The 25679-nt window shown below is 40.7% G+C and overlaps 2 protein-coding genes across 2 annotated transcripts; both read left to right on the forward strand.

The window, feature by feature from the left end:
- Window positions 1-286: 286 nt before the first annotated feature.
- On the forward strand, window positions 287-12485 carry LOC139666689 (nucleolar protein dao-5-like; the record flags this gene model as incomplete). The annotated part of the gene is made up of 24 exons (XM_071545996.1): window positions 287-394; window positions 1312-1416; window positions 3444-3543; window positions 4224-4276; window positions 4600-4683; window positions 4902-5009; window positions 5107-5226; window positions 5434-5523; window positions 6360-6423; window positions 6535-6590; window positions 6696-6747; window positions 6852-6952; window positions 7205-7285; window positions 7543-7653; window positions 7766-7840; window positions 8863-8931; window positions 9049-9111; window positions 9311-9385; window positions 10337-10417; window positions 10501-10611; window positions 10935-11012; window positions 11108-11197; window positions 11289-11333; window positions 11662-12485. Coding segments are annotated over 24 exons (2361 nt in total), but the record flags the coding sequence as incomplete, so codon positions are not given.
- A 1100-nt stretch (window positions 12486-13585) lies between these two features.
- Window positions 13586-15938, forward strand: LOC139666690 (uncharacterized). Its single transcript, XM_071545998.1, has 4 exons — window positions 13586-13712; window positions 14212-14312; window positions 14648-14869; window positions 15712-15938. Exons 1-4 carry the CDS (start codon window positions 13691-13693, stop codon window positions 15727-15729), a joined length of 363 nt encoding a protein of 120 aa, XP_071402099.1. The 5' UTR covers window positions 13586-13690; the 3' UTR covers window positions 15730-15938.
- Window positions 15939-25679: the final 9741 nt, after the last annotated feature.

The following is a 25679-nucleotide window of genomic DNA, read 5'->3' on the forward strand; positions in this document are numbered from 1 at the left end:
TAACTAAATATTGAAAACAAATACCTATATATAGCAATGTGGAATGAAACTCTTCAAGTGTTACATGTTTCAAATGGTGGCTATCTCCTTTTGGAATACATTTCTGCATTTCTAAAAGGCCAAGACTGAATTTCTGAAAGTAAAGGTGAAAGGCTAAAAAGTTCACTGTGAGAATGACAAGAACCCTTGAAGAATGCTCTCAAGCCCTGTTTGTGTTTTACAAGATTCTGAAGGCTGTAAATGTCACCGCAAATAATCCCTCCTTTCTCTTTTTGTCTTTCATCAGGAGCTGTACTCATTTGACAGCTCTCTGTCCTCCTCAGACAGCGAGGATGAGGGGATAGGCAAGAAGGAGAAGAAAAAGAAGAAACTAAAGAAGAAGAAGAAGAAGAAGGTACGTGTCTCAGAAAAGCTGATCTTCATCACTAACCAATCCACATGCGCTGCTACTTGCAGAACAAAGTCATTCAGTCATTAAAAACGAAAAAAAAACATGGATTTGAAGTCAGCTCTAATTGGAGAAAGATCATTTCTTTACTGTAAACAAACAGAATCTGGCTTTCAATTGAACTGTAAGCCTGCAATTGCAGGACAAAGCCTAGTTGGAGCCTAATTGTTCTAATGACTATGGAAAATCTCTCTTCAAAGCCACTTTTTTCCTTTACCAGCACTGAGTATATACTGAAAACTCACAATGACGTTGCATTAATAAAAATGGGACAGAGAGCGCTGAAAGGGGAAAAAAACACACACCCCAAATCTATCCTCATGTCTAATCAGATTAAGGAATAGTCACTGCAAAACAGTCAGTAGATCCCATGGTTACTTGAGGGTGTTGTCTTGATTGGAAGCCACACACCTAGAGGGCTGGATACCAGAAACAAATCCAGCCTGATGACTTCATGTGACAGAGGGCAGAAAGTAGGATAGAAGGCTTAAAGAACACCAACTACAGCCAGTCAAACAGGGGAGAGTTGGGACTGGAAGTGGCATCCAGTTGAGGAAAATATGGATCAACTCTCACTCTTGCAAGAAATTTAATTGGCTGGAATTGGTGTGTGTGTGACTTTCTGGTAAAACATTCCTTTGTGTGTTGAAAACTCCCCTGAACAGCCCCTCCCATCTGCTGCCAGCCAAACTGCTATATCTCCAACTGGTTATGACAAAGCATTGTTCCACAGTGCTCGTGTGCAGTGACTCATTCATTTCGTCTCTCGTTTATCACTTTCACCGACAAAAGGCGGGTATAAATAAACCTCCTCGCTATTTACACAAACTTGAGCAATAACTTCCCCGCCTCTTTTTCAACAGGATTCCAGCTCATCTTCATCTTCCTCCTCCTCATCATCCTCTTCCTCCTCCTCCTCCTCCTCCTCTTCCTCTTCCTCTAGCAGCTCTTCAGACAGCGACAGTGAGGTAAGTTGTGGCTTTTTGGGCGGTGTGGGAGTCTGGAAAGCGTTGATCCAGGATTGCATCATTATGACGCTTTAACCTTTTTCACTGATCATTATTAGTAGAAATTAGTCATCCTTTCACTATATAATAGCCCATTTTGAATCGAAATATAGAGTGTAAAATGGTGCCTTTTTACTCTTTTTACTCTTGTCTTGCTGTGACATGTCATACACTAGTTGTCCTCATCACATATTTTTCAATACCACAGAAATTCTCCCTATTAGGCCTAGACTTGCATATTTTCATTAGTAACCGCTCTGCTGGTGATTTACTCAACATAACGAGGAAGAGTTGTTGTGTTTTTCATGCATCATAAATAGAAGACTGAGCTCTTTTGTCATGTGCTCAGCTCTCAGGAAGTCTCTGTCTTTTCCACTAAAGCCAGAATATCCCCCAAATGAAGCAATTAGAGAGAATGTAGATCTGATTGGTTCATGGGGCACGACTGCTCTCCGCTCTGCCACCAATCAGTCGTGTGTGTTTTTAATCCGCGGGAAGTCTTTCCCGTGGCACCGCTAAATTAGCTCCCTTGCCGTAAGCACAAACAATTTCACAGCAGCTCATAAGAGATCGGTAGGCCCTCTAACTATGTCGCTGCCTCAGGTGAGGATATTTGATTTTGTCAGACAATGCAGTCTCTGAAGTGAAATATTAAATCTGGAATCGCTGTCAATTTGGCTATATTTAGCAATCTAAAAATTGAGCATTCATTGTCGTCTTTGGCAAGTTTGGGGATCAGCACAGCAGCCCCTCCCCATGGGCTGCTTTGTCAACAGCTTAAGCTTTGCAATACCTCCAAACTAAAGAGCACACAAATAAACCCAAAAGCAGCATTCACTCCCTTCTCTTTTTTTAGTCTAGTCTTGATAACACTTTGATCCAAATAACTGCAATCACATGGTGACGTGATACCATTTGATCTGAATGATATGCAGTAAGATGTCACCAAATGTACTCAGCCAGCCAGTGCAGGTGCTGCACTACTTCCTGCCTGTCTCCTGTGGGTGTGGGTGGGAAATCAGGAGACTCAGGAAAAGCAAGTGGCTTGGCTCTCGCAAGCTTTTGATGAACGAGTAACGGCAAAGAAACCTTGTGCATTCCCCACCCACTGGTCCACTCCCTTCAAACATCTGATAGGATTGACCTGTTCATTGACTAGTTGTTTGAAAGGCATAACCTTTCAAACACTTATCTATTACAAGAAGTGAGGGACTAAAACACTCAGCTTAAACATTTATCTGTGATCTACTTGGCTTTATTTAGCATCAGAAACCTTCAGGCATCACAAAACGTGTGTGTGTGTGTATGTGTATGTGTGTGTGTAGCGGGTGTTATTCTGCGCTTTATTTCAAGGATGACACATTTCTACATAAAAGAAAATACATACAATATACTCACCTGGAAGATAAAAATAATAAAACAAAATGAAAACAGGAGGTGTTGATCAACTTTGCTCTTCAAAATAAAAGACCTCTGCATACCTGCTTTTATATTTCACAGTAAGGGTCCCCGTTCATAATCTAGTGTAATAACATCTCTCTGCTACATGTGCATGCTCACATACATGGATATATATAATATGTCCATGCATCCAGTATGTGTTTAATATGCCTCATACCCACAGTGTTGCCTGTGCATGACATTACATGTGTTAGTTGTGGCTGCATATCCAGAGTGGGTGTGGATGTTAGTTTTCCAAATGTTTCATATGTACTTTGTAGGTGGCACCAGGCCCTGTTTCTGATGGCTTTATCTTTATTAATATATTTTAAATAAATATATGCAGATGGTTAGATTGCGCAAAGACACTACCTTGCCAAACAAGCTTCATAGACATAAATAACACAAATAAAAAATTCTAAAACTCACAGCCTCGTTCTGCACAGATAAGCTTTGGTCTTATTTCACTGCATCAATCAGTGTTTGATTTTGCCTGTTTCAGTGCTAAACTAGAATAATTAAAGATTCCCCTCAACATTCGCTTGCAGGATGAGAAGAAGAAGAAGAAGAAGAAAAAGGAGAAGAAGACAAAGCAAAAGGATGAGGAGAAGGAATATGTCTGGGACAGCACTGTCATATCTCAGTCTGGTAAGTGAAACTATTTCCCAGTTGAAGCCTTTAGAAAAAGAGCAAAGTGAGTCTGTTTTATGTTTTCAAATCTCAGCAAGGTAGTGCATTTGGAAGCTCTGCGCATTAACAGTTACAGAAAGAATAGGTTGTGTATTTCCATTCCAGGTGATGTGGTTTGCAAGTATGTTGGCCAAAAAAATCAAAAGAAGTGTTCAATTCATCTTGTCTGTTGTGCTTTTAAATGAAAGGTTATTGTTAAAATTCCCCTTAGATTCAGCAAATAATGATTTTTATACTGGACATAAAGGCCTGTGTTACAGCCCCTAGTGCTATTCTTACTAGAATAGTATATCACTACTGTTGTGGTGACTGCTGTTACCGTGTAAAAACTTAATTCCTCAGATTTCAGTGCTTCTCATTTACTTCAAAGTTTGTATGATTGTTATATATTTAAGGTTGATAGAATCATCCTAGAGGCCATGAACAATATTCAAATCACAGTGTTTAAATTCATAAATGCATGGTTCACCCTGCAGTAATGATATGAGATCTGAGGCCATCTGAGGTTCTCAGGCCAAAATGTTCCTAAAAAGTTTTTAGTTTCAGATCCAAATGCACCATATAGAAAGTGTTTTTTTGAATCCCAGCATGGAAAGTATTTGTCCATTCATTAAAGCAGACATAATGCTTGTTTGTAGGTCCAGATGGCGAGATGGAACCGATATCTACAGAAGGCATGAAGGTAAGCGAGGTGAGACACTCAGATGAAATGTTAACCATGCTGCTTCTGTTGAACTCATCATTAAGGAGATGGATGCAGTATGAAAAAACACAGAAAAACAGGATTTTTTTTTACATCTATTGTCTTGACTCTATGGCTTTGACCCTTTGACTTCTTACTTTTGGTTGCTTGTAATGTTGATGATCGAGGAATTTAAGCTTTTCACCAGATAGGAGTGTGAGCTAAATGGCTAAAATGTAAACTGTAATGTAAATGATGTTTAAATATTGTCTGCTGAACACAGAGTAAGGACATTTTTTCTCCAAATAAATGTGTTTTTTTCTCTACTTCAGAAGTCCATCTCATCAGACAGCAAAGATGACAAGAAGAAAGAGAAGAAGAAGAAGAAGGACAAGAAGAAGAAGAAGAAGAAGAAGGTATGCCAAACATGTCTACAATATACCGCAAATACACAACTGTCTCATCGCCAGTCTGTTAGTTGTGGGACTAGCACAGATCAAAAAGTCATACTTGTTATAACAACACTGAAGCATTAATATGTGAACTGCATTCTGCAATGATATCTTAATCACTCAGAAACCATAACTTATAAACATATAACTGAATATTTACTTCTCTGTTGCCTCTGTCCCAGGATTCCAGCTCCTCCTCATCTGACAGCTCCTCCTCAGACAGTGAGGATGAAAAGAAGAAGAAGAAGAAGAAGAAGAAAAAGAAGAAGAAAAAGAAGAAGAAGAAGAAGGTATGATTCAAAACATTTTGTTAGCACCATATAGTTTGACACTGGTGGGTGTCTGATCTGTTTTGCAAGTTTATATCGGTTTGTTCTTCTCTCTCAGGACTCCAGCTCCTCTTCTTCAGATAGCTCTTCCTCCTCATCCTCCTCTTCTGACAGCGAAGATGACAAGAAGAAAAAGAAGAAGAAGAAAAAGAAGACAAAGAAGAAGAAGAAGAAGAAGGTATGTTGATCATGTTCAGCTAAACCTATAGTAACAAATGCATTTTGTAATTACACTGTAAAAAAAAAAAGCAGCTGTATATAGATCATTATTGCCAAGTGTAATTAATGCATGACTTGTGTTAATGTAAATAATTTCAAATGAATGCATGAATGGCCAACAGATGCTTTATTTATGGAAATGAAAATAAAAACTCTGTTGACACAGGATTCTAGCTCTTCATCCTCTGACAGCGACAAAGACAAGAAGAAGAAGGACAAGAAAAAGAAGAAGAAGAAGGATAAGGATGAGAAAAAGGTATATTTCCACTTCTTTGTTTCCAGAAGGTCTGAAGTCTGTAAACTCAGTCAGGCAGCAGGTTTTTAGGTCAGGAGCGAGGTCGCTCATCATGTGAACATTGCAAGGCATTTCATTTATTCTGGGAATGCTGAGTCAAATCCCATTTCTCCTTTTTTTCTGCATAGCACAGATTTGCTTTTCATTAAGTTACACAACAAATATAAATCTTTCCCTTTCATAATGCGTGGCTCTAGAGTTAGTAGTGAAGAAAAGGCAGATTTCCCAACAGTGCGCCTCCTCAGTGTTGTCACACAGGACAGAAAGTGGGCAGCTAGCTACTGTACCTGTCTGGACCTGTAAGAGAATGCTATGAGAAGATTCATAGTCTTACCATACTCTCTCACCACATCAGCTCATACTGTAGCTCAGCTGTATTCCACATGTATTCTACTGCAGAGACACTGCATGTTTACTTTACACTCTACACTGATTATACTGCTCTAATATTTGGATTAGTGAACACTTTTTGTAAAAAACAATTGCAAAATTGTGTGTTTTGTAATATATATGGATATATATGGCACAAACAACATTTGTTAACATTGTTTTTGTATAAAATGTGAGTGTGCATGTGCGTGTGTGTGTGTGTGTGCGCATGTTTGCCTGTATATACTGTACGTGTGTCCACTTGTGTGTGTCTGTGTGTGTTTCTCTGTGTGTGTGTGTGTGTGTGTGTGTGTCTGTGTGTGTGTGTGTAGAGTTGCAGGGGGAATCCGAGACAAAATGACTCTACTAAGGTACAGTATGTAAGATACTAAATAAAAAAGTCTGATTGTGTTTGTGTTGTTTCACAGGGAGAAGAGAAGGATGAACAGGAGAAGGATGAGCTCAGCAGTGCTGCTGCTCTGTCAGCTGCTGGTGAGTTCCTGCTGTGTTTCGGTGACTGGAAATAGACAGAGACGCGAACTGCAGCAACAAGCTCTAAGTGTGATCAAACCAGTTCATACACACTCTGTCCCCTGTCTGCAGGTGGTGAGAGTGCAGGGCCAAGTGGCGATGGAGATAAAAAGAAAGATGATGACAAGGTGAAGCCCACACACACACACACACACACACACACACCACACACACACACACGCATACATGCACATACACATACACAAACTAATTCCTTTGCTTTTTCATGACAGCTCAAGAAGGACAAAGCAAAAGAAGACAGCAAACTGGACTCTGAATTCACTGGTATGTGTGCTGCTGTGGCTGATCGACCAGTCAACATGTGATTGGAGGTTTGGAAAAGTATAGACTTTGTTTTTGGTAATAATGTAATAATGTCTCCTGTTCAGCTGATGGTATGGAGGAGGGACACCTGAGTGATGATGAGGGAGAAGGAGGGATGGACAAAGACAAGGAGAAGAAGAAGAAGAAGTTGAAGAAGAAGAAAAAGGTAAACATGTTACAGTGTGTCTACTGTGCTACAAAGAGAACAAATATATAAATATGATGAATGCTTTGGTCTTTGCTGCCCCAAAACATAGTTTTATAGCACAGAATTTAGCCATTTGTATTGGCATTATACAATATTATAGTATATGATTATCACAATGAATTGATGTAAGATTTGTTAATACATAATATAGTAATGTTACACAGCATGTTTTACCTTTTCATTTTCTTTTTTTGTTTTGTTTTGCAACAGGATTCTGGTTCTGGATCTTCTTCTGACAGCGATGATGACAAAAAAGACAAGAAGAAGAAAAAGAAGAAGAAGAAGGAAAAGGTAAAGAGACCTTTGCAAATGGTGGTGTGCCTGCGGATCAGTAAGCTGCCTCAGTATAGGCAAATATTTTTCAAACATCATTATACAGAAAAACAACACAGTATACTGAGCATGGTACAGTGCACAGAATATTATATTTTTAAGATATATACGCTGAACAGAATTCAAATACAGCAACTATTCTTCAAAGGACAGAACAGAGACATCCAGAGGAAGAAATTGTATATGATATTAATTTTGATACATTTTATCCATAGGATTCCTCCAGCTCCTCCTCTTCCTCCTCTGACAGCTCCTCCTCAGACAGTGAAGATGAGAAAAAGAAGAAGAAGAAGAAGAAAAAGAAGATGAAGAAGAAGAAGGATAAGGTTTGTGTCCTCAAAACACATCCACAAATCCCCTTCTGTTTGTGTTGTTGATGAATGGCTCAGCTGTGTGTTGTATTGGTGTTATATCATTCTCAGCTCTCTCTCTCTGCAGGATTCCAGCTCTTCTTCCTCTTCCTCGTCTTCTGATAGCGAAGATGACAAGAAGAAGAAAAAGAAAAAGAAGAAGGTGAGAGTCTACAAATATTGTGTGCTTACCAATTAACCATGTATGCACTAATGGTCAGGGATGGGGCCATTCATGAATTGAACTGAGAATGCATGGTAAATTCCAATTCAATTCCTGGAGTTGGAACTTGAATTGGAATGTCACCCAGCTCTAAGGAAACAGAATTGGAATGACAGGAAAGTCCATGAAATTCCACTTCTAAGAGAGTTTGTCTTGACTTGCTAAACATAATAAATCAAACATTATGAATCAAATAAAAGACAGTTAAATCAAATACATTCAGTCATAATGTATGGGTTACGATTACATGTTATGCATCAAGTACCACCTGAAAGGTACCTTTAACATTTTATGATATTCAGTGTTATATATAACACTATGTGTAATCTCAAATATGTGGTAAGAAAAAAAACAACACAGAATTTCATTGAATTAAATTCAACTCCCTTAGATTCCAATTCAATTCCAATTCTGTTTCCTGTAGGTTTTTTCAACTTCCAGTTCCAATTCTTCAGTTGAATTTGAATTGATGAGTTAATTCATGAATAGGCTAATGGTGGAGATTTTTGGATAAAATGGCACATGATAGCAAATATGCCTTATAACCTGGATCCAGCCTCAGGAATTCATCACCTGGATCGATGATTTTTCAATCACCAGCCTAAATCGTTCCTGATTGCCTTTTAAATCACTTGACGTGCTCTTATGTAATGATGGTGGTCTTTCCACCACTGTTCTGTTATATTGTTTTGTTGGTTTAACTTCATCCTCCTTACACCCACAAACAGGAGAGTCCAATCAAAGTGTTTAATACCTCTGTGCTCAAATTGCCCATTCAGAGGAAATTACTGCCAGTCCCATGAAATTCAAATGGTTCCTGTGGTTAACCAGTGGAAATGAAAAGGAGTGATTGATCCAGGCTAGTGTAGGGATGAAGTCTGGGTGGCACTGACATATAAAACCCTGAGAATCTTCCCATGAGCCTCTCTGACTGACCACTGACTCACTGATATGCTTTCTAGAAGGACAGCTCTTCTGATGACAGCTCCTCTTCCTCCTCTTCCTCCTCCTCTGATAGTGATGATGACACGGTGAGGCCACACACACACACACACACACACACACACACACACACACACTTCAGGTGTCAATCACCAGGAGATAAATGGTTTTATGGTTTATTCTGAACACATTTTTGCTTGCATCAGAAAAAGAAAAAGGACAAAAAGAAGAAAGATAAGAAAAAGAAGAAGAAGAAGGATAAGAAGAAGGTGAGGAGAAGATTTATGTTATTGTTGAACCTATGTGAAAATCCAATATGCCATGCTGCAGAGAAGTGCAATGACAAATGCCATCTAATGATGACTTTTATCCAAAGCTCCTCACAATATCATGCATACACAGATATATTTATTATGTCGGGCTTTAAACACGCAGTTACAAGGTGGAAAATAATATGTTCTGTGGCAGGATTCTGACTCTGACAGTGACGATGATAAGAAGAAAAAGAAGAAGGATAAGAAGAAGAAGAAGAAAAAGAAGGAGGTGGTACTGGAAGCTTTTAGTCTGATATTAGGATTGCACACTCAGTTTGGCAGCACAACTAGAATCATTTGTTTAGTTTCATTTGTCTGTATATATCTACATTATATATTTATTGATTTATTGATTATGGTTAATCTGGTAGAGAGGATTACAAGAAAAATAAGGATAAAAAGAAATGTTATTTTTTGTTATGTTGCGGCTCCAGTCCAACTTCCTCTTTAGAGGGTGTTGGTGAGGTGAGCACAAGGTCAACAATAGATCCCAGATACAAAAGTTAAACACCATGAGAAAGACAGGAACCTGGGGCGCCCGGTGGATCACCGAGTACAGCGCGTACCATATAAGGCTCAGTCCTTCCTGCAGCGACCCGGGTTCAAATCCACCCTGTGGTCATTTGCTGCATGTCCTCCCCTCTCTCTCTCCCATACATTCCTTTCTCTCTCACTATCTCTGTCTAATAAAGCATAAAATAAATCTTAAAAAAAAAAGAAAGACAGCAACCTGATAGTTCATGTGACAGACAGTTTGACAATGAATAACAATCTTTGTCCATAAATATCTTACAAAAATAGTGTAACAAAGTCCACCTGTTCAAATAATGAAAGTGTAGTGTGGATGGGTTTGGGACATTATCTGAGTACCCTAGGGAGACCATTCCCAAGACACATTATGTGTCACAAGCTGCAGTACCAAGCGTTAGGTCAATACAATTGGTTGCACAGTTTTGAAACAAAATTTGAGCCATTTTTGTCCATTCAAAATTGACAAAAAATGAAAAAAGTCAGACATGAGATGGGCTGTGAACAGAAGATGCAGTGGAGTGAAAGAAGTGAAGTCACAGTGTGTCTGAAGGCTGCAGGAGCTGTGACGAAGAATTCTTACTGGTTATCAAAGTGCAAAAATGATCTCTTTGTACTGTTCTAGACAATATGTTTTCCCCTTTATGTTCAGGACTCATCCGACAGTGACGACGATAAGAAGAAGAAGAAGAAGAAGAAGAAGAAAGATAAGAAGAAAAAGAAAAAGAAGGATGTATGTATGGCTGTCAGTGCTTGGACTGTGTCATTACTGTTAGCGGAATGTGACATATGACATCATTTCTCTTTTCTGTCCAGGATTCTTCTTCTTCGTCTTCTTCTTCCTCTGATTCTTCTAGTGATGATGATAAGAAGAAAAAGAAGAAGAAGAAAGATAAGAAGAAGAAGAAAAAGAAAGACAAGAAAAAGGTAAAGCAGGGTGGATGTTTTGGCATTTGTCCACAGCAGCCTTTCTCCTCACTGACACAAATGTGAATTATTTTCCAATAGAGCTATAAGTTTGAATTAAGGTATACCAAGTGCTACTATTAAGATACTAACCCCAACCAAGAATTAAGGATGGGAGGTTTCTTATGCAATGTATAAGTCCATTTTATTCCAAAGTGTAAAAAGTTTAACATTAAATTAAATTCAAACGTTTTGGTCAGGCATAAATTTGAATCAAGCCCATTGAGCTTACATCCAAATTAAGGCCCAAGGACTCAACAATTACCATATTCACACCCATCTAGGATTCAGATTCTTCTAGCAGTGATGATGATAAGAAAAAGAAGAAGAAGAAGAAGGACAAAAAGAAGAAGAAAAAGAAGGTAATTCAGCGTGTGAGAAAGAAAACCATTCGATGTCATTATACCACGTTATAAAAGGTGAATAATGGAATGTTTCACCCCCTTTATTGGAGCAGGACTCGAGCTCAAGTTCATCAAGCTCATCTGACAGTTCCAGCGGCAGTGACAAGGAGAACAAAAAGGACAAGAAGAAGAAGAAGAAAAAGGTAAATTACACATGAAAAGGAAATCTCATCAGATTATGTTCCACATGAAGGGGAACGGCAGGATCTTATTGGCTCTCTGCTTGCTTTCCAGAGTTCAGGCTCATCAGGGAGTGAAAAGGACGAGAAGAAAAAGAAAGTGAGTTTTATTTTAATGTGAATTCTGAGAGCAATATTAAGGATGATTATAGACTTGCATTCATTTTTGGAGCCTAGGTGACATCTTTGGTCAAGTTGAAGAAAGAGATATAAAGAGATTTGTAAAGGTTCCACACAGACTTTGACAAACTTCAAAATTGCTGAATTTATGAACAAAACCCCCTTTATTATTTTTAAATGACTGTATTTCTCCTCACAAGCAGGGCCAACCTAGTGGCTCTCTAACCCATGGACTGTCGCTGATTCCCACCTTGATACCATGCATTTTACTGTTGAATTCATTGAATGTCCTATCCCTCTTCTTCCAGGATGGCCCTGAGGAAAGTGTGGAGCCAAAGACGGAGGGTTCACTCCCCGTCGGCGGGGAAAGCTCAGCCGCTGGCAGCAGCAGCTCCAGGCCTAGCAGCACTTCCGTCCTCTCCTCTGTATCACTCCCCTCCAAACCCGTCCTGAAGCTGGAGCCTCTGAATCCCCCGGTCCTCTCCTCTGTATCGCTCCCCTCCAAACCCGTCCTGAAGCTGGAGCCTCTGAATCCCCTGGCCGACTCCAAGCCTTCCCGATTCGAGTCTGTGATGGGCCCATCTGGCTCCAGGCTGAGTCCCTCTGACCGAAGAGACCCCATCCGCCGGCCCGTCAGCCCCATGGAGTCCTTGATAGGGAGCCCAAGGAGGCTGGGAGACCCAGGGAGCCGCACCACCCACCTCACCTCTAGTGATCTACTAAGAGGCCCCAAGCCTTACCAGCAGTGAGATGACATCGATCTGTGTAGCCGTTACTGATAAACAGGCTTTTACTGGGTTTTGGTGGTAGAATAAGATGGTTTGAGAATGCTTTAATCCAAAAAAATCTGCTCTAATAATGCTCAGAGGACCTTGATTTCATGTGAGACAAATGCATCCATTCACAACTTATCAGTGTCTACTGTGGGGAAGAGAGGTCGTCGCTGAGTAAAGATGTGTCCTGACATGATGGAAATGCACAGGATATGGGATATAATTATGCAAAATGGCGGCGTTATCAGTGGCTTTATGTGATTAAAAAGTGCATTTGTGGAAGAAATGTGCATAAATTCCCCAGTCAAATCAAAAGAAAATGCAAATGTTAGGGGAATAAAAATACATGATTTTATTTATTTTGTGTTATGTGTTTATTTGTCCTCTTCTTCTTTTTCTTCTTATTATCATTATAACTATTGTTATTATTATTACAGTATGGCATGTAGTATAGTGTAGAATAAGCATATTCAATTATTAGCAACTGTAGTTCTGTACAGTGCATTAGGCCTAGAACAGCTTTTGGAAATGCTGACACTGTAATTACTTACAACGCAGCCTTCGCCCTGTTGAGAAGTTGTGACACAGCTTTGCAAAGATGTGATGTAACAGGAGAGGATTTATGTGCATGTGTATTGTAAAAAGGAACAAAATATGGGCTAGGTCCTTCCCGAACTGATCAGAATGTGGAAAGGTCTTGAATCAGCATTAATGTCAACATTATTGTTGTTTTTGGCTAAATATATGTTATTGTTGTAGGCTATTTGAGAATAAAACTGTAGAAAACACGACGGTAGTGTAGGGTGAAATAAAACGTTTCAACAAATTATAGGAACAGATTCATCCACAACAACTGATAAACGAGCTCACAGGATGAAACCAGAAAGTGTCTGCTTGATATGCTGCCTTCAACTGCTCCTCGTAAGTTCCTACTTCCAAGACAGGAAGTCGAAAGCACAATTTGTCGCACATTCAAGTGCTTTTATTTTGAAACAGTAACATAGTGGAAGTGGACCATGTAACAAAATACCTTTTTGGTGACTGTTTGATTGTGGAAAGACATTTTGTGCTGCTGCAGCAGAATTAAGATGTTTTACTTACGAATAACAACCTAAACATGACAAATAAAAGTCAAAACAGAAGCATGCAACAATGCCAGTTATTTAGGCCTACATAGAATGTCAAACATATATCAATAAATATATCACTTGTACCATCAGTTGTTGACGCAGCTTCCATGCTCTCCTCCCTAAACTCATCTCGGCAACTTATCATCGAAAATTCCCACTTTCCCATTATTATACGCTGTCATTATTTTCCCCAATCATAGCCTATTTTCCACTCTGTTGGGTGACCAGTCATAATTCCGATATTTCCGACAGCACTTGAACGTAGCAAAAGGTTACGTCACGCAGCACACCTGGAGGCACGCTGTGGGATACGTGTGGTCGCTGGGCGTGGAGAGGTGAGGTCAATCCAGTTTTCCTGTTTATGTGAAAAGCAGCCTGTCAGTTTGCATTGTCGCTTGCTGCTTACTTGCACAGGTGCTCTAACAGAAGCGACAATGTCTTTCGACTTGGAGTCAGGTAGGCTCCGATTTACTTGTTTACTTTATGTTTTTTTCTTAATATGCATTGATACAGACTGGGTTTGGGGATATTGGTCTTCTGTAGCCAACATGTCCAACTTCCTAATAGTTTCCAAGATGCGGTAACTGGAATTGAAGCAGAACGGTCGGTTTAAGTTTCCAACATTTGGTGTGTGAGAAAAACAGCCAAAAATAACTTGTCACCTGTAGACAATAGTAATAATAATGTTGATGTAGGCTATATTGCTGACTGACCAGAAAAACATTCCAGTAAGATAGTGAACTATTTAAAGTTCGTCAAAAATCCCCACCAGCATTACTTGAAACCTTGCAGTCTCATTTGGTTGGACTGAATTTCCCCTTCTGCTGGGTTTTTTTTGTCAATCAAACCATTCTCTCAATGAATTGCTTGTCTTACTTTTAATGAAACTCTAACTTTTATTCCTCAATTTTATTCCAATTCTGGCATTCCACCTGCCCCCCTTGTCTTTGTGTAGCTGTAGGCAAGGAGGATGCTTCTGGTCAGGACCAGAAGTTTTCTTGGTTTGGCAGCAAGGACAAGGACAAGGACAAGGCCAAGGACAAGGACAAGTCCGAGGTAGGCGCTCTATATATGTCCACTCTGACAAGATGTCCACTTAAATATAGTAAATCATAAATGTAAGAGTTCTCCCCAAGCAAGACCTGGCTAGAGTGTGTTTTTGGAGGACGGCAGCACCTCTCTGGGTGTCATGCTTAATCTGTGCTCTTTGGCCTCCAGGGCCAGGACTTGATGTCCATTTATTGAGGCAAAAGACCCATGTATTGCAGCCAACACACTATTAACTCGATGAATTAATTCTGATGATTGAAACGCACTCTAGCAAGATCCTTATGTCTAAGCAAACCGGATCGATCTCTTGTCGTCACAAAAGCCCCATTTGCCTTTTTCAGAGTGGCAGCAAGGACAAGTCTCACAGCAAGGACAAGTCTCACAGCAAGGACAAGTCTCACAGCAAAGACAAGTCTCACAGCAAGGACAAGTCAAAGGACCATGATGGCAAAGAGCACAAGAAGAAGGACAAGAAAAACAAGGAACACAAGGATGGAAATGAGTCGGACACCTCAACCTCATCCTCATCCTCATCCTCATCTTCCTCCTCCAGCAGTGATGAGGTAGGATGCAGTGGATATTGCCAACTGAACTTTCGACTCTTTTACACCTTTTGTGAAAGTGTTTGCGGTAACCCGCAGACTTCCCTGCATTATAATTACAGCGCTACATTAAACATGGCAATTGTTTGCAAATCTCCAGGGATTTTCCAGAACAGTTGAACTCAATAAAATGCAGCTCAACAGGTGACATACTGGTCACGCCTAGCTACAAAGGTTACCAACCAAACCGGTGGAGTTGGGGGGGGGGGGGGGGGGTGGTGTCTGCTTTAGAACTGGTCTGTCTCACACTCCACCTGGCCCCGTGGGTGTGTCCGCTGTTTCCATTTATAGCTCATACTCTACATACTCACCTTATGTTGTTTAGCGACTATCTTCCAGATCTAAATGCATTTTAGCGTATCAACCTGCAGCCAATCGCACATCAACTTTTTCACCATTGCGCTCGGACTGAATTCCTTTCACTTCTTTGCAGTGATAATGGAGCAATGCATTCTGCGTTGGTCATTGTTGTATGAATAATGTTTTTTCCATGCAAATTACTGTAGCGAAGAGGAAGGAACCCAGCCCAGGGTGGGGAAGAGAAACAGGTCAGATAAGAGAGTCATAAAAGAGCTGTTGTCTAGTGTATCCCCTCCCTGGAAATCAACACACACACACACGCACTGCAGTTAGACCTGTCATGGCCTGACTAGACTACGTAACAGTCCTAAAAAATGAATGCGATTTTGGTGCATGTCATGGCTTATGCCGCTACCAGAGCTAGGAGCTGTGGCACTTGAGCTGTTTTTTAATCCATCATATGTTCCTCCTGCAGTAACACCATCGTCCTTTTATCATTTCAGGAGAAGAAGAAGCACTGAAGCATCCTCTCACCGGCCTCGTGGAGATATACTGGTCTTGTGTGAACAAAATGCCTAATTCCTAGAAGTAAATGTCCTAACAACAAACAGAATGCATTAGAGTTTTTTTCTTCCCACACTACTGTCAAGTATAGGGGTTTTACTTTGCCAGAAGATGGCAGTGTTTTCAATTTGTAAGCTCAATAAAATTTGAACGATTCTTCAATGGACATTTTCTTCAATGGATTTAATTTACCGAATATTTTGAAGAAAAGTTATTGTTGCTTAAATAAAAGAATGGGAATTTGGGCATGCAGATGACTTAAAATGGTTAAAATGGTTAAATGCTGTTAGACATGCAACAGGTACCAGGTCTGTAAATGAAGAGTTTATTTCCAAAATGCCATATATGCACTTTGGAAATAATGAATAATTAAATCAGGGTCATGTTTTTTTTCTTAAGTATAAAGGATTACATCTGTAAATGTGTTTCCAATGTGTCAACAAAAGTCTCATCTGTATCTCATCTGTGTCACTTTTTTTGGAAACACCCATGGGTGCACAGTGCTCAATCTGACCTGAGGTGACCCTGTCAGCAGGCGACAGTAGACACACGTGGTTGGACTGGGTTGAATCGTGCAAAAAAGCCGAACCTCTCAAGAAGAGCTGGAGAAACTCAAAGTATACATGATGCAGCACTAAAGAAAGGGCCGTCCGTTTCCTTTACTCGACATCAATATTGAAGTTGTAGTCAACTCTGGCCAAGACTGTCAGTAGAAGAGAGTTACAGCATTTAGCATTACGGATCTCCTTCAGGTCTTTTGAATCTTTCATGGGGGTGCGCAAAAAGAAAAATGGAGAGGAATCAATAATAAATCACGCACGCTTTTTTTGGGGGCTGTTGAAGATGCCCAACTTAACCCATCCGTCATGTTCAAACCTTTATTTTATTAAACCTTTAAGGAAAGACCAAGGGGAGAAATGAGTAAGTACATGTAGTGTCCCTGTATTTGTAGGTCATGGTTTGTCTTGCACTGTCTCTTTGTGCCGTATCTAAGGTCCTGTTTCCCTATGTGTGACAGTACAGACTGTGTTGCTGTCTTAGCTGTTTGTATAACTGCACCAATATCAACACAAATCCCTGTGCATTTACTGTACTTGGCAAATAAAGTGATTATTATTCAGACATGACTAAAACTTTAAAATAATTTTGGTGATTTTGCAGGTATGTCTCTTACATACCTGCAGTGGGGGAGAGTGGGGCAAGTTGTCACATGGGTCTCAGTGGCTTTATTTCTGAAACTAAATATTTTAGAGCCAAAAGTCCAATTACACAAATGTTTACTTCCTTAATAAGAGGTTACCTATGTTGAATACAAATGTCAAAACACACTAACAAGAACAAATTTGACACCTGAAAGTAAATAATGAAAATACTAGTGTTTTTCTTCTCATTTCTTTTCTTATGAAGGAGTCAAAATAATTCTACATAGTGACACATTCAGCTATAACCTGATCATCAATTTGAATGGTTTGGTGAAGCTCTGTGCTGAGGGAAGGGACCTTTGTCAGGAATGCCTGGTTGGGGCATGTTGTCACATTGATTTCAGGGCATGTTGTCGTAATTATTGACATTTTTTTGTTGTTGTTGTTAGAAATAGCTTTATGGGCATTCCTGTTGCTAGGCAAGAGGCCTAGCAACAGAGCTTGCGGTTTCAACCGACAGCTGACACAAGTCAATATTCTCTGTGGGTCCAAGTACAACAGGTATGTAAGAGACACATTAGGCTATATATAGGTCTAAAATCACCAAACTTATCCTTTATGGCTGAATAGCTCAAGGTCACTGTCACAAGCAAGGCCAGCGTCTTTCCACATTCTGTTCCCATGGATTTACCATCATGTGATTCTTGGGAGTCCAGACCATCTATGACTATGTGGATGACTATTCCAGTACTCCTCAAGTTACAACACCAAACTGAGTTTATGGCGTCAAACTTTTGTAAGAGCTGACCCCATGTGGCAGATGTTGTTTTCCCCATGATGCAGATTGCATGAATCCAATATCACAGAAGTCCCATGACCATTTGAAATTGGAGCTGTTTGTGCATGTGAGAAAAGTAAAGAGAGGGAGAGATGAATGGATAAAGGGATGTGAGCGCCCCGAGGCATCCTACAGATTTTCTTATTTGTACCTCAGTCAGGAGTGACAGGCATTTCCCTATGAAGTACCGCCAATAGCCAGGGGCAGAAGCCGGGGAAGAAAGGATGGATGGAGGGAGGGATGGATAGATGGATGGATAGGGCACTGGCCCCTGTCATGGCCTCTTATCCTCTTTGATGAGAGGCTAAAAAAATTGATGAATAAGGGAAAAGTTTCCATCAGAACTGTCTGTCTTTTGATGTTTAGATGCTTTTTTTTTCTTTCTTTCCAAGGAACTGTTCAGAGACCAAAAGCCCTAAGAGATAGAAAAAAATATATGCAGTCATTTAGTGCTGAGCTGGGCTAAGTGTGATGAGGAGATCAGAATGATTTCAAGTGGATGTGCTGGTCTGAGTACAGGCCGTTTGATGCAGTACACTCAGTGCCATTAGTTCCTTGTTTTTTTTTTATTGAATGGTTCCTTCAGCTTGCCATCACAGTATAAGTAGAAAAAGTAAAAAAAAAAAAAAAAGATTAAAAATAGTCTCAACAGAAGTGTCTTTTCTTTCTTTTTAGTAAGTTGCATTTTGATGTGTTTTACAATGCCCAGAGAAACAGAGAGAGACTCTGTGTATTTATTTGTTTCTTTGTCTGGATGCATGTATGTATGTATGTGCATTCTTGGGAATTTGTCTACCCTGGTATGTGTGCTGTGAAAGTGTCTTCCTGGGCGACTTTCTGTGCACACGGTCACGTGTGTGTGCTGTATCCTTTTTCTCTGAGTGCTTGTGATGTGTAATACAGGCTGTGTCGCAGGTCTACTGGGGGACTTGAATACAAAGCAGGCAGCTGGCATTGACTCAGTGAACAACTGAGCTGTGTCAGGCTCACTGTTGTGTCGCTGTGTTGAAGTGAGACTGTGCTGAATAGTGATATGCAGAATTACAGATTAGGGAAACGTCATTAGGTCATATAGTGGCATAATTCAATCAGACTGATGAAAACTGATATGAAAATATTGATCTACAACTGTGACATAATTGTAGCCTAGTGGTGTTTAGTTGGGGTTATAACTATATTAGTATGTAAGGACAGTATCTAAGTCCCAATAGGGTTATCATGCTGTAGGTGTACATATTACAAGTACAATAAAGAATTAAAGACCTGGCATGCTATCTATAAGAGAGTATATGTTTTTAGTCCAAATTAGTATGGTATTATGGATTTATGTGTACATACTTGCATGTAAAGAAGTGTAAATGTATTGTGATTGTATATGTAAATAGTGCCAGGATGTGAGTTGTGGTTAGTAGGGGTAATTAGACTACAGGTGTGTACATAGGGAGTAGTCTGGACCTCTCCTCTCCTCTCGTTCTCTGACCCACCGCAGGGGGGCAGGAACGCCTCTCCCTCCCGACTGGCGTCAGCGGTCTCCTGGCAACAGCCCGGGCTTGAGCTCATCTCAATCATCCGTTCCTGAGCGGCGTCAAGCCACACAGAGACACGCGCATCAAACCGGAAACTAAGTGGATTTTGCTTTCAAAATAAAAGCACCGTTAGAAACAAAAAACGACCGCGTACTGAGGGCTCAATCCATTGCCTTTAGGAAGAGTCAGCCACAGCTATGGGTTAAAATTGACTTTGTTCCAAGTTGTCTGGTATATATTTTGTGTCTGAGTCTTTGCAAATTTGTAGCAGCCCTTTTTATAGGCTATGGCAAGCAGGGCATTTAGTGACTTGACACCAAATGTCCGAATCTACAGCATTTAGGGACAAATTTGCCACAGTAAAGGCTTAAAATATACTTTTTTTTAAGGTAGTAGACCCCCTGCCAAGTTGCCTATATGTTTTGTGATTGAATCTTTCTTTGTGCATGTGTATCTCACATGGGCCTAATAGGCCCCCAACTATGCTGTGAAAAGGACATTTTGTAAAATAAATACAGATTCAAGACTCACATTGGTGGTGATTAACCATATTTATTTCTGAATACATAGACGATTGTTGGATTTCTGTGACATTTTCGCGCTAAAATGCGAAGACTATAAGTTACATTTTCAGAATAATACAACTTTTACCTACTTTTATTAATAAGGTAGCCTACTGCTAGACGACTTTTGACTTTTTAAGTTTGATAGCATACAGATAGTGTCTCACCACTGACTGACTGATCTAAATTTGCCATAATGCACTTGATGAAGATTGTGTTGTGGTGACACTGTCATATGAATCTACTACTGCTTCCTCTTCACATTACTTTCCACGTAAATTTGTATTAGGCTACACCAAAACGTTGGGACATATGCGCGTCGATAAGGATTTTATTTTGAAAAATATTGACCGGACGTCGTATTGTTTTCAATTGTGTCTGACTTGCCGCCAGGTCCGTTCAGCTGCAGCAGACGAGAAACCATGGAGCGCAACAAGACTCGCTGGAGAGACTCACCAAGCCGACGGGGAAAGTGTCAGCTCCTCATCTGTTTGTAAGTCAGTGTCAACTACAGCGGGCAGATTTTTTTTTATTTTCCAGCCAGTGGACAGTGTGTTTTTGCGCGTAAACTGATTTGGAGAGGTCGGGGGAAGAGAAGAGTCTGTCTGGGAGCGGTTTTGGAGCGGCCAGCAGCAGCCAAAGCACTGGAGGAAAAGACGATTAAAAGCGTCTAAAGGAAGAACGGATTCGCGGTGGATCGAAATGCACTTGGTTTTATTTCTCACACATTTCAACATTTCGCCCTGTCTTAGGAAAATGTCGCTGAAGTGCGCTGCGTAAAGAAACATCTGACCGCTTTCAGCGTCTCATGCCATTACAAGGGACAAGTACTTTTCTTCAGAGAAACTGTGAGCGAACCTCTTGTGTGATAAAGAACGTGGCACTGGGCTGAAGCTGAAGACGACTCACTGAACAGTTGCGAACCATGGTGAAGTTTCATAACTCGGACCTATGGATAGCCTGGATGGTCATTTTTTGCATGGAGGGTAAGTTATCTGTCACTTGGAAACTTGTGTGCCCGCTCCCAACTGCACACACACCTTGCACCTTTGCAATGCCTAAATGACTGACAGCAATAACAACTGTAAAGAAAAAAAAACAAAAAACAATTTAATTTAAGGATTTCAAAATTTTAACCGATTTTCGCTGTGTAGAAATATTAGACTGTCCCGTTGAATTAATTAATTTGGAAACATTCCACGTTCCAAATCAGCTGATACAAGAAATCATTATAACAATACCCCATGACAGTAGCCTATTGCAAAAACAGATGTATCTGGAATTAAAATCGTGCCATGGACGCAACCTCTCCTCTCCAAGAGCGCATGCCACAGCCATTTGATCCCCCCTCCTTAATATGTTTGGATCAGGCTGACAAATCCCCGGCATTTCCCCAGAAACTAAAGCACCGATTTAGGATGACTTTACCCCAGCAGTCCTCATGTCATCTCTCCTAAAACGACTTTTGATTGTGCGCGCGTCTTATCCGCAATTCATCCTGCTGCGCGTTATGTCGATTTTGCGCTGCACTACCATGCTGTAAATCTAAATTATCATTCTTTAACTGATACCCACTAAAACGTGGTAGCTACAGTAGTGGGGCAGTCGGTGTTTTGAAATAGAAACGGAGCAGACGGTGGAGGGTTGCGCCGGTAATCCGCCCGATTAACGAGGAGCATGGTGCACGGTGACCGAGCAGCACAGCAAAACAAGCAGGAGTGCAGCCCCCAAAGAAAAATCACTGTAATATTACTGCAATTTTCCTATGGGGACTTATAGTTCGTTTGTGGTTCTCACTGGTGACTTTAGGGACCTTATTGTACTTTATGGTATTTTCAATCTGCAATGGTATCGCATTAATATTACTATATTAATCCTATTCCTATAGGGATTCATAATGTGCGGGCGGTACTTAGTGGTGAGTTTAGAGTGACCTTATCGTAGCCTACTTGTTTTTATCTCGTGTAATATTCTAAAATATCCCTATAGTATTCCCATGGAGGCTTATAGTTTTGCTGTGATATTTGTAAAGTATCCTTCTAAATGTTATTATAGGATTACTAGAGTTATTTCTTAGGGCGCCAGTGTTTAGGGAACGGAATTTAAAGCAAACAAAAACAAATCATCTTAAAGGAAAGAATAAATGTCACCATTTAAAATAAATTAATGAATGAACATAATTTCAAAACATTATTTAAAACAAATACACGATTAAAAAAACAGCATTTTGACAGTTTTAGCCATAGGTTGAAGCAAAAGTTCACTCCAGTTCATCTGCTCCATTTCGACTCGAATAATCCAATCATCAAGTTTCTTTCACACACAAGTCTGTGTTTTTTCTGAATAATGCTGGGATGGAGATCCAGCCCCTGTGGGGCCTCATGTCAGGACACAGGCGTTTCCACTGAGCCATGCAGGGACACACACACACACACCGCACTGACATGTCAATTTAGGTCTCACACACTTTTGCGAGATTGAATTTGGTCCTGATTGCCAAGGTGTTTCACTCCACTGCCTAGTTATTTAGCTTGGGCTACCCCTGCGATGGGTGGCTGTGGGTGTCTTGTCACCTTTACTCAGGGTTAGACTCACACACACACACACACACACACCATTTTACGTGTTTTTAATCAGTCTGGCCCCTTGTCTGATAAAATCACCCTGAGACAAATGAAAACACTGGATTGTTTTGTTCTTCACTTCTTTTCTCCTAAAGCGATTGAGGGACTAATACACTGCATCCATTCAGAGCCATCTCCCCCTGAAGAACACGAGCTATTGCAATGAATCCAGGTTTAAATCAAGGAATGAAAGTGACACACACACATTGAAAGGCCGCAGGTTACAGCACTTCCAACACACCTGACTTGATTTCTGTCCCAATGCTCTAAGAACAAACTGCATGTATGAGCTCAGCTCCACTAACAAACCAACTTGTTCACAAATAAAGCTGCCACTGCATTTGCTGAACAGTGTTTTTTTCCTCCTCTCCTCTTAAGACTTGGTGGGGAGCAGCTACTGTTTCTATAAATAAATTCCAGTGCAGCAAACTATGTATTGATTGTGGTTGCTTGTTTTGGCTGCATGTATTGACCTCCACTTTTTGCATGTCACACATTGTCATTCGGTGCTGGATTGATCTGATCAGTTCATTATGATAGCATATACTGGATCGTCTTGGCTTATTACGCAATGAGATAAAGTTATTGACCTGCAGCATTTAAATTTGACTTCTCCTGTTGCACTTGGTTAGCCTTTCTCCTTGATGTTATTTCATGTAATACTTGTACAAAACAATACAAATCTATCTCCTGTGTGTGTCTGTGCCTTCACACACACATGGCAGCCTGTATGCAGACGTAAGGTGTGTGTTTGGAACCAGCAGCAGCAGACACAGACATGTGCTGAGTTAAAAGAGAGCAAACTTAAAAGAAAAAGTGTGAAAAACAAAGAGTGAGAGGAGGAAGGGGCAGTGAGCAGGTGACTGGACAGGCGTCAGTTCACTTTCAGCATTAAGTTTGAGGACATGCCATGTCCCGCTTCAGCCATCAAACTCTCCCCAGTCACACATTAATAATTTTGCATCCCTCCCTCTCAATTAGCAATGGCCATCTTGCAGCGACGCAGCAGAGAGGAGTTGGGTCATTCAGATGCGCGGAGAGTATGAAAGAGAAAGTGCTTGAAGAGAGTTTCTGGAAGTCGAAAGGAACGTTCCAGAAGTTAGAAGGATAAGCGATAGACGCTCCATACTAATGAAGTGATTGGTTCAGCTTTTGTCTGGCAGCACCAACACAGCGCTTCTCTATCCATGCCCCGATTTAGCGATTTACCCAGAACAGACCCTGGGGGGCGGGGGGTGGGGGGCAGGGACCAATCCGGGTGTCCGATCAATGCAGCAAATTAAATTCAACCGGAGGTGGCGACCCTGAAACTTTCAACTAGTTGTTGTTTTGGTTGTCTGCATAATAGATCTTATAGAACATTTAAATTCCCATGAAGTGAGATATTTAAGCCTCAAGGTTCACACCCCACTGCCCATATGGTTTGAACGATAAGTCCGGTGAGGATGAGGAGGACATAAAAAAGACAACATTGAATGTTTTTCCAGCTCATTGACATTCAGGACGTTCACATCTGCATTAAAGCTGAATTTAGACAAGTCCCCCTCTCCACTCTCTCTATGGGCTTGTTAACCTTTGAGGACCTGGCTAGATTCCCAGTCTGATGTTGCATAGCAAGCCCGGTCTGTTTGTGGTTCACATTGTCTCATTTGCTCAGTTTGCCCTTTTCATTTCTCAGTCAATCCATCACTCCAATATGATTTATGCAGGACATTTTTTGTTCTGGATTCACAGTGCAAAAAGATGAATAGTTTCTCTCTATTGCCTGCTTTCTTTTTTTGTTCAATGTGAATTATTTTCAATCAGCTTTTTTTCGCAGGTGGTTAAAGATAATGAGAGACAGACAGAGAGAACAGAGCGACATAAGTGACAGTGCAGGGAGAACGCTGAAGAGAGAAAAACATGGCGGGGAGGTGAGGAGAGGCTTCACAGCTCAATGAGCCAATTAAACACACTCCCGCTTTCTCTAACCACAGGTAATCTTACACAGTAAACTTCTGGGTTTGTTTTTAATGAAAGGCGCCAAAAATGCATCAACCTTTGATGAAAAAAAAGAACAGGACCCTCTATTTAAAAATCCAACTAAAGCAGAATGCATACAATAAAAAAAAAAAGCAAAACCCCGTCTGTGTCAGTTTTATCTGGTAAATTGATGCGTAAGTAGCATTTTTTTCCCCCTCCTCTTTCCGCCCGCTGCTAAAAAGGAGCAGCTGGAACGAGAGTGTTGGACAGATGGAACTTTCCACCTCGATTATTTTTCACACTAAAAATAGCCTCTCAAAAAATTAAAAGACCTCTGGGACCGCTTGCAAAGTGCATGAGTGTGTGTGTGTGTGTGTGTGTGTGTTTGAGCGACAGAGGCGGAGAGAGAACTTCAGATGACGGGGTCCTCAGATGATGGCGGCGACGGCCATCCTGGGGATGTGTATGAATAAATGATAGGCAGATATTTGGAAAGGAGAGAGCCTCGCAGTCGCCTGGTCCCTTGGTCTCTTAAGGACACATTAAACTAGGCCCCCGAAGAGCCCGCACGCTGCTCCGCTGCACGGCAGTTGGCCAAGCATCTGGGGCAAAACATCTGATCTGGTCAGTTCACAGAGGTTCGGGGGTTTGGAGTTTTGGGGCTCTGAGGATTTTGGGGTTGGTTGTAGCTTTTAATCAAAGTGGCAAATGAGAGAGTCATGACTGTAGGGAGCAGGGGCGGATGAACATAGACGCTGTTGATGCTGATGCCAGAGCAGTTTTGCTTTTAACTCCCTCATCTGGGTGAGACGTTTGGACCGACGATTACAGACTGACTTCACACTAGAACTTTGAGGAGTTGTGCTTTCAAATCCATAGAAGCTCTTGGGGAAGTTGGGTGTCGCTTATCAGTGCAGAAGCTCATCTGGTGTCAGTTTAGTACACTTGTCAAACTGGTTTCAGATTCCCATTTCTTTTCAAATTCTTTGCTCTCCGTTGGAAGTTCGGTCCTTGCGTCATTCCTCGCAGATTCATGCATTGTGAAGCAAGTGCATGCATTGGATTCACTGTACTTATGCATTCACAACACATAAATAAATGAAAGTTTAAGTTTTACCCACTGATGAAAGCATTTCATCAGTGCATCAAAAGCTGCAATGAAAATTTGTGTTGTAATGCTACTAATGTTTTATCAGTTTTATTTCACTACACTTGAGCCACAGGATCATTGTGTAGAACTCTGCCCATAGTT

Source organism: Centroberyx affinis, unplaced genomic scaffold, assembly GCF_046629955.1.
Source record: "Centroberyx affinis isolate AG114_WGS23_722 - 3 ecotype Tasmania unplaced genomic scaffold, CSIRO-AGI_Caff_v1 ptg005087l_1, whole genome shotgun sequence".
Lineage (NCBI taxonomy): Eukaryota > Metazoa > Chordata > Actinopteri > Beryciformes > Berycidae > Centroberyx > Centroberyx affinis.